Here is a 17782-nt window from a genome sequence, read left to right as displayed (position 1 = left end):
ATTTTAAGTCCATTCTGAGCTCCTTAGGCGTGGATTTTTAAAGAATATTTTTACGGCCATTCTGAGCTCCATAGGCGTGAATTTTTAAAGAATATTTTTACGGCCATTCTGAGCTCCATAGGCGTGAATTTTTAAAGAATATTTTTTAAGCCTCAGTAGAGCTCCATAGGCGTGGATTTTTAAAGAATATTTTAAGTCCATTCTGAGCTCCTTAGGCGTGGATTTTTAAAGAATATTTTTACGGCCATTCTGAGCTCCATAGGCGTGAATTTTTAAAGAATATTTTTACGGCCATTCTGAGCTCCATAGGCGTGAATTTTTAAAGAATATGTTTAAGGCCATTCTGAGCTCCATAGGCATGGCGTTTTTAAAGAATATTTGTAAACCTCAGTACAGCTCAATAGACATGGCTTTTTAAAGAATATTAAACTATCAAAACTCCCTCTATGTCCGAATTATTTTACCAGGTTCTTGTCTACACTTACATTATTTGTTGCCATACCAAACGATTTATTGGAATTACCACTTATTATTTATCGATTGCCGGTTTATCGATATTTCGTTAGTTCATATGAGTGAATAGTTGCATTGAACTATTACGTACACAGTGGGAAATTGAATATGACTTATTGGAGCGGAACTAGGAATTCAGAATTTCTGCTTATTCGATTGTAAAATGCTCCGAAGACTATCAAACTGCATAAAATTGGGTAAGGTCATTATATGGGGGGAACAACGTCAAATAATGAACCTGTATTTAACATTTTCTGAGAAAACAAGATCCCAGAATTTCAAAATTCGGCACTTGTATATGGGACTATATTAAAATATGGACCTATTTTGAAAATTTTCTGTGAATCAGATATTGAAATTCAAATGAAAGTCTTTTCGATTGGAAAATGTGGCCAACAAGATTTTGGAATGCCAAATTACAGGCACTTCGGTTGAGTCTAGAACCTTATAAGTTCGAAAATAGAGCGGTTATACCTTCAAGATCCCAAAATATGAAAATAAAGATTCTTTTGACTGGAAAATTAGCCTAGAAACTTCAAGAACCGAATATGTGAATGCTATAGAAAAAACATGTCGAATATGTTTTTTACCCACATGAACCTACATTTAATAATATTTACGAAGAAATTTTCGTTTCTTCTTTTGAAAAATGCACTTAGAATCACCAGGTGGCCTAACAAAATTCAGCTAAAAAGTTTTTTATCCATCAAGAAACCTCAGGATCATCAAGTCGCCTGGAAAATCTCCCAGTTCAACTCGTCTATAAAAATAATCCCTGGCCTTCAGTTGGTCTATATGGAAGTACTCTCTGTCTTCAGCTCACTTAATAAAACGACCTGACCTTAAGACTCCTGCTCTTCTCCTCGTCAATAACGACTCCTTGCCTTTAGCTCATCTATACAACGATTCCCTTTTCTCTAGATGTTCTACGGAATCGCATATATTAAACTCCCTGCCCTTGAGCTCGTCTACTAAAACTCCCAGGTCTTCAGGTCGTCCACCAAAACTCCCTGACTTTCAGCTGCCTTCCATTATAAAAACTTTTGGTCTTCATTTCGTCTATAAAAACTTCCTGGCTTCGTGTAGTCTGTAAAGTGTCCACGAGTCTTCAGCTGGTCTTTTAAACCTTTCATCAGCATGTCAAATTCACTGATCTGCATCGAGTTTATAAGGACTTCCTAACTTTTAGCTTGGCTATAAAGTCTCCCTGATCTTTAGCTCACTATATTGATCACCGACCTTCAAGGGTGTCTGTTAAGGCTCCCCGACATTCTAAGGCCTTTATTGACTCCCTGAATTTTAGCTTGTCTATAAAAACTCCCAGACCTTCAAATCGTCTATGAAATACTTCTTGGCATTCTATAAAGACTTCATGGCTTCAACTCATCTGTAAGACTTTCTTCAGCTTGTCAGACTAACTGATATGAATCACGTCTATAAGGACTCCCGGACATTCAGCTTGTCTACAAAAATTCTCTGACCTATAGCTCACTTATAAGGATCATCGGCCTATAAGGACCACCGGGCTTCAAGCTTGTCTGTAAAAACACCCCGACATTTTAATCTCCTTAGCTTGTCTATTAAGACAAAATTTCAGTCGGCTCATTTATACTGAAAGACTGGTTTTTAGCTTGTCTATAAAAATGTCCAACTCGTCAATCAAATGCTCCTTGGCCTTCAGTTCGTCTATAAAGGTTCAATGACCTTCATATATTGTATAAAGTCTCCCTGGCCTGCACCATGCTTACAAAGACTCCCTGCACTTTAGCTTTCCTAAAAGGAAGTGTTAAAGTCCTTCAAACCCGTCTGTAAAAACTCACTGACATTTGGCTTGTCTTCTTATTCTTTAAGTCTAAGTCTAGCATGTCTATCTAAAGACGCAATGCTCCGCGGCTCGTCTATAAATACTCACAGGCTACCAACATACCAATACTGGTTCCTTAGTCCTCAGCTCTCCTATGAAAACTATTTAGCCTTCAGTCGTGTGCAAAGACTCCGTTGTCTTTTCCTCGTATTTAATGACTCCCTGGCTTTTAGCTCGTGTATAAAAACTCCCTGCCTTCAGCTTGTCAATAAGCTTTCAATAGCCTTCAGGCCGCCTTTAAAGACTCCTTGCCTTTAGTTCGTTTATAAAGATTCCCTGATTCTCACCAGAACTCCATGGCCTTTTAGCTCGTATATAAAGACTCTCGGTCTTTAGATAATGTAAAAATGCCCTTGGTTTTCATCACGTCTATAAAGGTTCAATGACTCGCACTTTGTAAATAAAGGCTATCTGAGCCTTTATTATGCTTCTAACCCAATAAAGACTCCCAAGGCTTCAGCTCGTTTATAAAGGCTTCCTGACCTTCATTTTGTCTCTATAGTCTATCTGTCCTTTCAACTTGCCTAGCTTCTAATTGTCTATAAAGACTAAAAGTCTTTATCATTTCTATAAAGACCCCCTGCTCATCTATAAAGATATCCTGCCTGCCAGCTAGTCTTTTAAGTCTTATAAGCCTTCAGTTCTTCCATAAAGTCTCCTCGTATATTGCTCGTTTATAAAAGGTTCCATTCTGAATTTAGATGAAATAAAATCTTCTAATTCCGATCGTTCGATTCACTGAACAGCTATTATGAATTGCTCAATTATGTAAATATTCCGTCAGTTCACTTCAAGTGAACAGTTGTAGTTGAACTTTTACGTTTTGGAAAAACACAACCCATTGTTTTTGTTAATAATTTAAGGAAGAAAAAACATAAACTTTAAGCAAAGCAGTAGAAAAACAAAATGTCGCGTATAAAAGATTTATATTTATGTAAAAATATAGATGACCTGGAGAAGAAATCAGAGATACCAGATGTCCGGGATCGCAAAATGAAAATGTAAGTAGAATTTCTCTTTTCGGCTTTTTACATTATCATCACAGTTTCTAATAATCGTCTTGTCTTGTATTACGCTGGCTCACCCCTCCCACCACCATCGCCCGCACCATTTCTTCCATTGCATTCGGGGTTGTTGATATTGCTGCCGTCTAATTAGGTTACTTGAGACAGCACGGAAACTTATTGCTGAGGCTGAAAAACATGATCTCCTGGGTGATGAGGAGATGGCCTATGTCTTCTACACGAAGTACTTTAGTCTGCTGAATATAATCTACAAGAAAAAAGATTACAATGAAAGTAAACCAATGATTCGGCAAATGTTGGGCGACAATCGTTCCAATAAAATGACCATGGATCGTCTGGAAATGTTAACAAAATCGCTGAATGAACGTTATGATCGTTTACATGCTAAGACTTTGCCGCAGATTACAAAAGTCAATCTAAATGCATCGATAAATCAAGAACGGTCACGTTCAAATTCACCAAAAGTTATTGAAGGAAATGGTCTGCCATCCTCATTGCGTTTGATGTCTTCTCAAGAGCTTTACGAATCAATGAAGACCTTGAAGGTATTGATTATGGACTGCCGGCCAGCTGAGGATTATAAATCATCACATTTGAACTATTCGTTGGCATTTAATGTTCCGCAGGAATTAATACAATATGGGTAGGATAAATGAGGTCTCAATGTCCTTCCTTAATTTATTGTTTTAATTTTTATTGTAGTATGTCAGCTGGAAAGTTGCAGGACAAACTAGATCCGGAATCGAAAAAGTTATGGTCAGCCAGAGCTATAAAAGATCAAGTGGTTCTAATGGATTGGAGTTGTTCAGATCCAAATCCGCCGGAGGGCTCGGCTATAGCTGTGTTACTTAATATTCTTCAAAATGTAAGTAGAAGAAAAAAATCCATTGTTTTACGATTTTGTTTCTATAGAAAAACTTGGACTCAACGGTCCGAACGACTTTTTTCTATAGAAAAAATGGACCCAAAGTTTTCACGATTTTTTTATAGAAAAAAATGGACACAAGAGTCTCCCTATTTTTTCTATAGAAAAAAGTGGACCCAAGTGTCTCACGTTTTTTTTTTCTATAAAAAAAATGGACCCAAGGGTCTCACGATTTTTTTTATAGAAAAACATGGACCCAAGGGCCTCACAATTTTTTTTCTATAGAAAAAAATGTTACAAATTTTTTTCTGAAGAAAATAGTGGACCCGATTCTCACGAATTTTTTCCTATAGAAAAAAAAAATTGACCCAAGAGTCTCACGATTTTTTTTTCTATAGAAAAAAAATGGACCTAAGGGTCTCACGATTTTTTTTTCTATAGAAAAAAATGGGCCCAAGGGTCTCACGATTTTTTTGGGCCCAAGGGTGTTACAAATTTGTTTCTGATGAAAAAATGGACCCGTTTCTCATGATTTTTTTCCTATAGAAAAAATTGACCCAAGAGTCTCACAAATTTTTTACTACAGAAAAAACGGATCCAAAGGGTCTCACGAATTTTTTTCTATAGAAAAAAAGGGACCCAAGGGTCACACCATTTTTTTTCTATAGAAAAAATGGATGCTCTTGTCTCACGAATTTTTTTGTATAGAAAAAAAATGGACTCACGGGTCTCACGATTTGTTTTGTATAGAAAAAAAAATGAACCCAAGGGCCTCAAGAATTAGTTTTCTATATAAATAAATTTACCCAAGGGTCTCACGATTTTTTCTATGAACTAAGGTTATTTAACGGATTTCATTAACAATTAATATTTTCCTTTTTTCAGTGGGACCCTGATGTTACCTATCGTTCACCTATCAAAATTCTTGAAGGTGGTTATGAATACTTCAAAATGGTCTATCCATTTATGTGTACAAATCCAATGGTGCAGGCACCATCAACACCACAAAATAATATGAATCTCATTGATGATATTGAATATCCTTCAGTGTTTGATATTCAAATGAAAGATGAAATTTTAAGTACCACCAACACAGCTACTTCACCCATACGGCCAATTATTGATCGATCCAGCAAGATGGCGGCCATACAAACCTATAAGGAAAAAGAAAAGGCCATCGATGAGATAGTCAAAGAACAGGAGGTCCTGCTGGAAAAGGCCCAAGAAAATGACGAGGAATTGCAGAAGGTGGCCAAACAATGGAATAGAATATACGAAAAGAAACAATTGGATCCGGCCGATCAGGAAATTCTCTATAAAATGATGCAATTGGAAAGTGTGGCAGAGGATTATGTGCGTTTGTAAAACCCTAATTTGAATTTCGGATGCTAAAGATATATTTTTTTATTTTCCAGAAACTTGACAATATTCGTCTGCGCGAAGAGCTGGAAGAATATAAACGTCGTGAACAGGAAAGTGCTACACGTTTACCACAACAAACCCAAGAGGTTGTCGAAAAGACCAAGGAAATTGAAGCAAAAATTGAGGAACGTCTACGACGTGATGAACAGTTGGAAAGGGAAAAAGAACAACGAGCCATACAACTTGCCATTGCTAGAGAGAATAAAAAAATGTTCCAAACAAGACAAATGGAAAAACAACAAGCCGAACAAGAACAATTAGATCGTGAACCGTCACCCACACCACCACCTCCAGCTGCACCAGAAGTGATACCAACAAAGCCATCTGTACCACAATTTGATCGTTCAGTTAAACCCCAGTTGACAGCACATAATCAGCAGCAACAACCACAGCGGCCTCAGTCACCAAATATTTATGCCTTACAGGAGAGAAAGCGAGATTTTTCACCAGTTCGCGGTTCAGTGGTAAGTTGCATTTTTTTTTTTTCAAGTGTAAAAAAGGAATTATTGTAATTATTGTAAAATACCGGGACCAGGGAATTCTGTAGGAAAATGGAACCAAGGGTCTCACCAATTTTTTCTTTAGAAAAAAACTTGGACCAGGGATATCAAATTTTTTTTCTATAAAAAAATGGACCCAAGGGTGTCAGGTTTTTTTTAGAAAAAAAATGGGCCCAAGGTTCTCACGATTTTTTTTAGAAAAAAGCGGACGCAAGATTCTCACGAACTTTTGTTTATAATAAAAAAAACTTGGGTCAGAGGTCCCACGATTTTTTTCTATAGTTGGATGACATGTCCTGCAAATTGTTTCTATAGAAAAACATTGGATTAGAGGTCTCGCAAACACATAGACGGCACGTGATTATTTTTATCCTACTCCACTAACATTGTAGTACTCCCATTTTTCTATCTCGTGGCTAATTCCCACCTTTCCCATCACCCATATTTAAACGTGAATCGTCATGCCCTCATATCACGAGGGCATATTTCAAATCATTGCACCCAGAACAATCAGCATACATAGTTTAGTACACATGTTCGCCATTGACGTCGACAACTATGCACGTTTTTTGGTGAGGAAACTATTGGCAACAATAATGCATCCTCTTGCCGCCTTTTCATGCAACAGTTAACCGAAGAACAACCCCATTTTGGGAACTGTGTTTTTTCGTACGACGTCAATAAACCAAAAAATCAATACGACAGCCAGCCTATATTTGCAAATAAATCTCTTCATCAGTGCAGCCATTCCTCAATCCCGCCGTTTCCAACCCAGTTTCTCCCATCGAAAAGGTCACGTTTGGAAACTACGTAAATAATAACAACCACCTCCTGATGGTTGGTAGGAGAAAATACACGAAGAATAAAAATGCAATTGTTGTCAATGGGTGGGTAATCCACCATTGGTTATTGGCCGCCCAGAGTTTAAACCACCTAATCCATCCAAGAGTTAGACGTAGTTAATAGAAGTATATAAATAAAACATTTGTCCGGCAAAAGGTTCGCATTTACAGTTGAACACGCAGCAAAACAATCGTCCGGCCAGACAGATAGGGAACACAACAACAACAACAATATCAATACCTAAAAAACTGCACACTTGCAGAAATGTGAATGATTAATACCACCGATGACTATGGCTGGCTATGGGTAGGCTTGAGCACATGTTCTGGTTCCTTTGCAAAAACAAATACATCTACCAACCTACATACATACACTCACAAACCGTAATAGTTTATAATTTTTTTGTTTTGCTTTTCTATTTTTCGAGCCTATGACTACTACGCATGTTTGCCTAGAAACGCGCCTTTCTTTCGTCGGTTTTTTTGTTTTCATTTCCTTTTTTCTTCTCTGCCGGTATTGCTGTGGGCCCCCGAAAAAACACACAAACGAAAACCAATGAACCTAACCAACACTAAATTCCTTTCCTTTATTTTTTTCCCATCCAGCCACTTAGTTATTGACGGTCTTTTAACAAAGAATGACGACTTGGTATTGTCGGAATATCGCAAATAATTTTTTTATTTATCGATTCAATTCGAAAATTGTCAAGTGTTCGATTCTATTGTGGTTCTTGTTATCATGATTATTGCTGGTGTGAAGATACAATTACCCGCAACAACGACATATCGTTACAAATCACCATTTCGTCCGGTGAAAAAGGTACAGCCAAAAACACAAACAATGTGGTGCATACTTTAAGGCGGAGAAATATTAAAAAACAAAACAGTAACCTAGACATTTTATCTATACAAAAAAAACAAAACAGAGGTCTCACTAATGTTTTCCATAGAAAAAACTTGCAACAAAAATCCGACGAAGGACCACAGATATCACGAATTTATTTTATATAGAATAAAATGGACCCAAGGGCCTTACGATTTTTTTTCAATAGGAAAAATCTACCCAAGGATCTCACGATCTTTCTATGGTAACAAATGGGCACAGAGGACGCAAGAATTTGTTGATAAAAAATAAATGGGGACCCAAGGTTTTCACGAATTTTTTTCTGTAGAAAAATATTTGACCCAAAGGACTCTGGATTTTTTCTATATAAAAAAATGAACCCTATGTTATCACGAATTGTTTTCTTTTCCTATAGAAAAAAATTCGTAGCACACCTGGTGCACGTTTTTTCTATAGAAAAATAATCATGATTCTATAGAAAAAATTCGTGAGACCCTTGGGTCCAAGTTTTTTCTGTAGAAAAAATTCGTGAGACCCTTGGGTCTAAGTTTTTTTCTATAGAAAAAAATCGTCGCACCTCTGGTCCAAGTTTTTTCTATAGAAAAATAATCGCAATTCTATAGAAACAATTCGAGAGACCCTTGGTTCCAAGTTTTTTTCTATAGAAAAAATTCGTGAGACCCTTGGGTTTTTTCTATAGAAAAAAATCGTGAGACCATTGGGTTTTATCTATAGAAAAAATTCGTGAGACCCTTGGGTCCAAGTTTTTTCTATAGAAAAAATTCGTGAGACCCTTTGTTCCAAGTTTTTTCTATAGAAAAAATTCGTGAAACCCTTGGGTCCAAGTTTTTTCTATAGAAAAAATTCTTGAGACCCTTGGGTCCAAGTTTTTTCTATAGAAAAATAATCGCAATTCTATAGAAACAATTCTTGAGACCCTTGGGTCCAAGTTTTTTTTGTAGAAAAAATTCTTGAGAGCCTTGGGTCCAAGTTTTTTCTATAGAAAACAGTTTGTCGGACATCTGGCACAAGTTTTTCTTATGGAAAACAGTTCGTCGGACATCTGGCACAAGTTTTTCTTATAGAAAACAGTTCGTCGGACATCTGGTACACGTTTTTTCTATAGAAAAGAAATCGTCGGACCTCTGGTCCAAGTTTTTCCTCGAGAAAACTTAAGAGAAAAAAATTGTCAGACATCTAGTTCAAATTTTTTCTATAGAAAAAAGTCCGTCGGACCTCTGGTCCAAGTTTTTTCTATTAAAAAAGTCCGTCGGGCCTCTGGCCCAAGTTGTTTCTATAAAAAAAATATTGGAAACCTATGTTCGTTATTTTTGTATTAAAAATATCGTTGAAAGCTGTAATCCAAATTTTTTTATTTAAAAATACATCCCGTTTTACAATTTTAAATGTCTGCCCGTTTTTTCTGTTATTAAACCAAAACGGAACAACAAAACTTCTGACCTTTTCTCTGGCATTAACACACTAACTCACCTGGCATTTCTTGAAGCATACTTTTAGGCGTTACCTTACAAGACATACACAAGAAAACTTTAAATTTATTTTTATTTTATTTTTTTGTTGCGTCTTCTTTCTTAAGTTTTCCTCGTTCTCCCTATGGGTTCTTCACTTTATTTTAAAAAAACGAATAATACCTTGAACTTACTTGGCATTCTTTTTGTTTCCACATTTTTTGCGTGTAACCTATCTGGTCATAAATTTTAACCAGATTAGTATATACAAAACAAAAAACTCAAACAAAGGAAATGTCGGACATTGCGTGCCAACTATAAATAGACAGATACGAAGTCAATACATTTTAGCCGGGATGGGGGGTTTTCTTAAAGAAAGTTAGATTTTTTTCTAGTGTGAATTCATTTTATTTTTAATGGTTGTCATCGACCTCTATGGATATTCGGTTGTCGTGTTTGCAATGCATAAAATAAAACTAAATCAAAAAAAGTGGACATAACAAATTTAACGCCTGGCGTCTATCATTTGTTTTTGGTTCTTCTTCTTCCTCTCCTATTGGTAATTAAGACATTAAATGTTTATTAGAGTTTATTTGGTAGAGATTTTGGCACTCCTCTCATGTATATTCTAAATTGAAACGAAAATCCAGGCCAATGATATTTTGAAAATAATTAATAGTTTATGTTTTTGGGATGGTTTGATTGGTTTTGCGGGTTGGGCCAATATCAGATTTGCATCAAATGTTGTGGTATTAAAAATAATAATATCTTTTAAGATTAATTATTTAAGAAAAAAGTGAGACCCTTGGCTTCATTATTTGCTATAGTGAAATCATTTGCCAATTTTTCTATAGAAAATCGTGAAACAACAGGTCCAACGTTTTTCTATAGAAACAAATTCGTCAGGACCTCTGGTCCAATGTTTTTCTATAAAAATTTGGACGAGAGGTCCTAACGAATTTTTTTCTATAGAAAAAACTTGGACCAGAGGTCCTGACGAATTTTTTTCTATAGAAAAAACTTGGACCAGAGGTCCTGACGAATTTTTTTCTATAGAAAAAACTTGGACCAGAGGTCCTGACGAATTTTTTTCTATAGAAAAAACTTGGACCAGAGGTCCTGACGAATTTTTTTCTATAGAAAAAACTTGGACCAGAGGTCCTGACGAATTTTTTTCTATAGAAAAAACTTGGAACAGAGGTCCTGACGAATTTTTTTCTATAGAAAAAACTTGGAACAGAGGTCCTGACGAATTTTTTTCTATAGAAAAAACTTGGACCAGAGGTCCTGACGAATTTTTTTCTATAGAAAAAACTTGGACCAGAGGTCCTGACGAATTTTTTTCTATAGAAAAAACTTGGACCAGAGGTCCTGACGAATTTTTTTCTATAGAAAAAACTTGGACCAGAGGTCCTGACGAATTTTTTTCTATAGAAAAAACTTGGACCAGAGGTCCTGACGAATTTTTTTCTATAGAAAAAACTTGGACCAGAGGTCCTGACGAATTTTTTTCTATAGAAAAAACTTGGACCAGAGGTCCTGACGAATTTTTTTCTATAGAAAAAACTTGGACCAGAGGTCCTGACGAATTTTTTTCTATAGAAAAAACTTGGACCAGAGGTCCTGACGAATTTTTTTCTATAGAAAAAACTTGGACCAGAGGTCCTGACGAATTTTTTTCTATAGAAAAAACTTGGACCAGAGGTCCTGACGAATTTTTTTCTATAGAAAAAACTTGGACCAGAGGTCCTGACGAATTTTTTTCTATAGAAAAAACTTGGACCAGAGGTCCTGACGAATTTTTTTCTATAGAAAAAACTTGGACCAGAGGTCCTGACGAATTTTTTTCTATAGAAAAAACTTGGACCAGAGGTCCTGACGAATTTTTTTCTATAGAAAAAACTTGGACCAGAGGTCCTGACGAATTTTTTTCTATAGAAAAAACTTGGACCAGAGGTCCTGACGAATTTTTTTCTATAGAAAAAACTTGGACCAGAGTTCCGACGAATTTTTTTCTATAGAAAAAATTTGGACCAGAGGTCCGACGAATTATTTTCTATAGAAAAAACTTGGATCAGAGGTCCGACGAATTTTTTTCTATAGAAAAAACTTGGACCATAAGTCACAGGAAGTTTTTTCTATAGAAAAACATTGGACCACAGGTCCTGTATATATATTTTGTAAGGAAAAAAATTAGTCGGACCTCTGGTCCAGTATTTTTCTATAGAAAATTTTTTTTTTCTATACAAAAAAATCGACCCAAGAATACCACGATTTTTTTTCTTTACGAATGGCTAAGTGGTATAAGAATAGACATCTGCCTACCACCACCCTCCCCATTTTTGGATGCCGTCACAGACCGCATATATGCAATTGATATGAAATAATTTTTTTATGTCATTCAACTCCCCCTCATCACGAGCGTGAATCTTGAATAATATCCACAAGTCTCGTCATATTGGTTTGGTTGTCATGACATGGGATAAACAACAAAAACAATGTTTTTTTTATTATTATTATTGGTGTAGATTGTCTTCTTCTTATTGTTTAAATAATTGTAACAAACCCCTGAATAATTGCTAATCTCCTTGTGTTTACAAGCTGTACGAACGCTGGTGTCTAAGACATGGTTTATTATGATGTCGGACATTACTCGTGCCCACCATTACAATATTATTACTTAATTACACACACTCGTACATACACACACATCTATAAATGTTTTAATTTTTATTTTATTTCTTTTTGTTTTCCCTCCTCTCTGTGGCTTTGTTTTTCTAGGGTCGCGGTCTGACCGGCTTAAAGAATTTAGGCAACACCTGCTATATGAATAGCATTCTGCAATGCCTTAGCAATACCCCCCAATTGGCGGAATACTGTATTACGGACAAATACAAGAATTATATTAGCCGCAATAATAAAACAAAAGGACAAATTGTTGAAGAGGTGGCCGCGCTAATAAAGGTCCTGTGGAATGGCAACTATAAATGTGTGGCCAGCAAGGATTTGCGTGTAAGTTGGTCATTTGGTGGTTTACACGTTTTTTTTTCTTTTTGGCACATAGTTTTTCTAAAATGTTATGCTAATGACTGATGGCCTTACAAACTCCCCAAAATAATTAAAGAACCCCTCCCTACCCCCTTAATTAATTTAATAAAAACCTCTTTTCGTTTTTCGCAGTATGTTATTGGCCAATATCAAAAAATGTTCCGCGGCATCGAACAACAGGACTCCCATGAATTTCTCACCATACTCATGGACTGGCTACATTCCGATTTACAAACTCTAACCGTACCCGAATATCCCCGCGAACCAATGACCGCCTCCGACAAGGCTTGGCTCGATTTTACCAAGGCCAAAGAGAGCCTTATTCTGCATTTATTTTATGGCCAAATCAAAAGTATTGTTAAGTGTACCACATGCGATCAGGAATCGGCCACCTACGAATGTTTTTCAAATTTAAGCCTCGAACTGCCCGAGAACAACAACATCTGTCAGCTGTCACAATGTTTGGATATGTATTTTAGCGGGGAACGGATCAGCGGTTGGAATTGTCCGGCATGTAAACAGAAGCGAGATGCCATCAAGAAATTGAATATCTCAAAACTGCCACCGGTGTTGGTGATACATTTGAAAAGGTAAGTTCTGAGCAGAAAAAATCGTGCGACGAAGTTTTTTCCATAGAAAACAAATCGTGAGATCTTCGATCGCTGTTTTTCTATATCGTGAAGCCTTTGGGTCCATTTTTTTCTATAGAAAAAAAAATTGTGAGACCCTTGGGTCTATAGAAAAAATTCGTCAGGACCTCTGGTCCATTTTTTTCTATAGAAAAAAATTCGTCAGGACCTCTGGTCCATTTTTTTCTATAGAAAAAAATTCGTCAGGACCTCTGGTCCATTTTTTTCTATAGAAAAAAATTCGTCAGGACCTCTGGTCCATTTTTTTCTATAGAAAAAAATTCGTCAGGACCTCTGGTCCATTTTTTTCTATAGAAAAAAATTCGTCAGGACCTCTGGTCCATTTTTTTCTATAGAAAAAAATTCGTCAGGACCTCTGGACCATTTTTTCTATAGAAAAAAATTCGTCAGGACCTCTGGTCCATTTTTTTCTATAGAAAAAAATTCGTCAGGCCCCTGAGGCCATTTTTTTCTATAGAAAAAAATTCGTCAGGCCCCTGAGGCCATTTTTTTCTATAGAAAAAAATTCGTCAGGACCTCTGGTCCATTTTTTTAAGTTCTATAGAAAAAAATTCGTCAGGACCTCTGGTCCATTTTTTTCTAGAAAAAAATTCGTCAGGACCTCTGGTCCATGATTTTTTCTATAGAAAAAAATTCGTCAGGACCTCTGGTCCATTTTTTTCTGTATAGAAAAAAATTCGTCAGGACCTCTGGTCCATTTTTTTGATATCAGAAAAAAATTCGTCAGGACCTCTGGTCCATTTTTTTTCTATAGAAAAAAATTCGTCAGGACCTCTGGTCCATTTTTTTGTATAGAAAAAAATTCGTCAGGACCTCTGGTCCATTTTTTTCTATAGAAAAAAATTCGTCAGGACCTCTGGTCCATTTTTTTCTATAGAAAAAAATTCGTCAGGACCTCTGGTCCATTTTTTTCTATAGAAAAAAATTCGTCAGGACCTCTGGTCCATTTTTTTCTATAGAAAAAAATTCGTCAGGACCTCTGGTCCATTTTTTTCTATAGAAAAAAATTCGTCAGGACCTCTGGTCCATTTTTTTCTATAGAAAAAAATTCGTCAGGACATCTGGTCCAAGTTTTTTCTATAGAAAAAAATTCGTTAGGACCTCTGGTCCAAGTTTTTTCTATAGAAAAAAATTCGTTAGGACCTCTGGTCCAAGTTTTTTCTATAGAAAAAAATTCGTTAGGACCTCTGGTCCAAGTTTTTTCTATAGAAAAAAATTCGTTAGGACCTCTGGTCCATGTTTTTTCTATAGAAAAAAAATTCTTTAGGACCTCTGGTCCATTTTTTTTCTATAGAAAAAAATTCGTCAGGACCTCTGGTCCAAGTTTTTTCTATAGAAAAAAATTCGTCAGGACCTCTGGTCCATTTTTTTTCTATAAAAAAAAATTCGTCAGGACCTCTGGTCCATTTTTTTCTATAGAAAAAAATTCGTCAGGACCTCTGGTCCATTTTTTTTTTCTATAGAAAAAAAATTCGTCAGGACCTCTGGTCCATTTTTTTTTCTATAGAAAAAAAATTCGTCAGGACCTCTGGTCCATTTTTTTTCTATAGAAAAAAAATTCGTCAGGACCTCTGGTCCATTTTTTTTCTATAGAAAAAAAATTCGTCAGGACCTCTGGTCCATTTTTTTCTATAGAAAAAAATTCGTCAGGACCTCTGGTCCACATTTTTTTTCTATAGAAAAAAATTCGTCAGGACCTCTGGTCCATTTTTTTTTCAAAAGAAAAGATTTTTCAGGACATCTGGTCCACATTTTTTCTATAGAAAAAAAATTCGTCAGGACCTCTGGTCCATGTTTTTTCTATAGAAAAAAATTCGTCAGGACCTCTGGTCCATGTTTTTTCTATAGAAAAAAATTCGTCAGGACCTCTGGTCCATGTTTTTTCTATAGAAAAAAATTCGTCAGGACCTCTGGTCCATGTTTTTTCTATAGAAAAAAATTCGTCAGGACCTCTGGTCCATGTTTTTTCTATAGAAAAAAATTCGTCAGGACCTCTGGTCCATGTTTTTTCTATAGAAAAAAATTCGTCAGGACCTCTGGTCCATGTTTTTTCTATAGAAAAAAATTCGTCAGGACCTCTGGTCCATGTTTTTTCTATAGAAAAAAATTCGTCAGGACCTCTGGTCCATGTTTTTTCTATAGAAAAAAATTCGTCAGGACCTCTGGTCCATGTTTTTTCTATAGAAAAAAAATTCGTCAGGACCTCTGGTCCATGTTTTTTCTATAGAAAAAAATTCGTCAGGACCTCTGCTCCATGTTTTTTCTATAGAAAAATATTCGTCAGGACCTCTGGTCCATGTTTTTTCTATAGAAATTATCGTCGGACATCTGGTCCATTTTTTTTCTATAAAAAAAAAATTCACTGGTTCAAGTTGTTTTCTATAGAAAAAAATTAGTCCGACCTCTGGTCCAATCTTTTTCTATAGAAAAAATTAGTCGGACCTATGGTTCAAGTTTTTTTACAGAAAAAAAAGTTGCCGTAACTCTCCAAGATTTTTTATAGACAATAATTCGTAGACCCTACTCCAATGTTTTTCTATTTTTCATTAATTTTTCTTTTCTTCTCCCTTTCAGATTCTATGCCGACACGGACTCCCTAAGTCCTACCTATAAGAAAAAACAAAATTATTTACGTTTTCCCTTGGAAAATCTAAATATGTCACCGTACATAACGATCTCGGAATCGCGACGCAGCACATCGAAATCCTATGAACTGTATGCCGTCTCCAATCACTATGGGTCTATGGAAAGTGGTCATTACACGGCGTTCTGTAAGAGTGGAACCTATAATAAATGGTTTAAATTTGATGATCAAATGGTAACGCCCCAAGACGAATCCACGGTGGTCTCAAGTGCTGCTTACATTTTATTTTATACACGTCTGGCGCCGTCACAATATATTATGGAAAGTAATTCCTCTAGGCTATAAATATACAGTTATTCGTGTTTGGATTTATTTTTCTATTTTTTCGTTTGTAACACAAAATAACACACACACATACATAAATATATATATATACACACACTATACTCTCGCCCTATATCTAGTCTAGTCCACGATTAGAATGAAAGAAAAATTGCCTTATAATGAAACGAAGTAAAACAAAAATTCCAAAAAAAAAAAGAACTATTTTTATAGGTTATAATTTAAAAAAAGTACTTTTGTTTAGGTTATAATTTGTTAATTTGTTGTTGTTTTTTTATTTTAATTCTTACTTTTATTAATAATTTAATAAACTATTCCATATTTTCTATATTATATTTTTTTATAATTTCCAAAAGTATATATTTACAGGGTTTATAAAACTCCTAATTTGTTGTTAAATTTTTTAACATTTTCCCCCTAAAAAATTATTTAAAATTAAGACTTACCATTATTATAATTTATAAAAACTATATAACAAAAATCAAAAAAGAAGAGAGCTAATACTTAAAAAAAATGTGAATACCATATATATGTTTATGTTTCAATGCGCATAGTATCACATACATACAAACAATTTTTTTCAAGAAAGAACATTTTACATTTTTACTTGTAAAAAAAACACAGATCATAAATGATACCGATGAATACTATTTTTAATATTTGATTTATATTGAAATCTATAAATATAAATAATAACAAAAAAACGAAATCAAAAACTACTTGTTTTATTCAATGAATATTTCAATTTTTTCTCTAGAAAATTTTCACGAATTTTTTTCTATAGAAAAATAGACCCAAAGGCCTCACAAATCTGTTTTTATAGAAAAAAAATCGACCCAAAGGTCTTACGAATTTTTTCTATAGAAAAAAATCAACCCAAAGGTATCACGAATTTTTTTCAATAGAAAAAAATCGACCCAAAGGCCTCACAAATTGTTTTCATTAGAAAAAAATGGACCCAAAGGTCTCACGAATTTTTTTCTATAGAAAAAAATCGACCCAAAGGTCTCACGAATTTTTTTCTATAGAAAAAAATCGACCCCAAGGTCTCACGAATTTTTTTTCTATAGAAAAAAAATCGACCCAAAGGTCTCACGAATTGTTTTCTATAGAAAAAAATCAACCCAAAGGTCTCACGAATTTTTTTCTATAGAAAAAATCAACCCAAAGGTCTCACGAATTTTTTTCTATAGAAAAAAATCAACCCAAAGGTCTCACGAAATTTTTTTCTATAGAAAAAAATCAACCCAAAGGTCTCACGAATTTTTTTCTATAGAAAAAAAATCGACCCAAAGGTCTCACGAATTTTTTTCTATAGAAAAAAAAATCGACCTAAGGGTCTCACGAATTTTTTTCTATAGAAAAAAAATCGACCTAAGGGTCTCACGATTTTTTTTCTATAGAAAAAAATCGACCTAAGGGTCTCACGAAAAAACTTGAACCAAAGGTATCACGAATTTTTTTCTATAGAAAAAAAAATCGACCCAAAGGTCTTACAAATTTTTACTATAGAAAAAACTTTGACCAGAGGTCTTACGAATTTTTTTCTATAGAAAAAAATCGACTCAAAGGTCTTACGAATTTTTTCTATAGAAAATACTTGGACCAGAGGTCTCACGAATTTTTTTCTATAGAAAAAACTTAAACCAAAGGTCTCACGAATTTTTTTCTATAGAAAATACTTAAACCAAAGGTCTCACGAATTTTTTTCTATAGAAAAAACTTAAACCAAAGGTTTCACGAATTTTTTTCTATAGAAAAAACTAGAACCAAAGGTCTCACGAATTTTTTTCTATAGAAAAAAAATCAAACCA

The 17782-nt window shown here is 34.9% G+C and overlaps 1 protein-coding gene across 1 annotated transcript; it reads left to right on the top strand.

Annotated features, from left to right (window-relative positions):
• The first annotated feature begins 3283 nt into the window (after positions 1–3283).
• LOC133331372 (ubiquitin carboxyl-terminal hydrolase 8) lies at positions 3284–15975 on the top strand. Its single transcript, XM_061539770.1, has 10 exons — positions 3284–3378; positions 3524–4045; positions 4105–4267; positions 5153–5620; positions 5683–6153; positions 7638–7644; positions 7742–7851; positions 12126–12356; positions 12525–12982; positions 15617–15975. The coding sequence occupies exons 1-10, from the start codon at positions 3284–3286 to the stop codon at positions 15969–15971; spliced, it is 2880 nt and encodes a 959-aa protein (XP_061395754.1). The 3' UTR covers positions 15972–15975.
• Positions 15976–17782: the final 1807 nt, after the last annotated feature.

Source organism: Musca vetustissima, unplaced genomic scaffold (assembly GCF_032173495.1).
Source record: "Musca vetustissima isolate MV318-11 ecotype Yass unplaced genomic scaffold, APGP_CSIRO_Mvet_v1 utg4927, whole genome shotgun sequence".
Lineage (NCBI taxonomy): Eukaryota > Metazoa > Arthropoda > Insecta > Diptera > Muscidae > Musca > Musca vetustissima.
This window is presented reverse-complemented; position numbering and strand designations above follow the sequence as displayed.

Excerpts from the sequence above, each read along its gene's own strand:
- LOC133331372 (XM_061539770.1), top strand. The coding sequence starts at position 3,284 with ATGTCGCGTATAAAAGATTTATATTTATGTAAAAATATAGATGACCTG. Across the intron at positions 7,852-12,125 it reads CATTTCGTCCGGTGAAAAAG|GGTCGCGGTCTGACCGGCTT; the intron begins GTACAGCCAAAA and ends TTGTTTTTCTAG. Across the intron at positions 12,983-15,616 it reads TTGGTGATACATTTGAAAAG|ATTCTATGCCGACACGGACT; the intron begins GTAAGTTCTGAG and ends TCTCCCTTTCAG.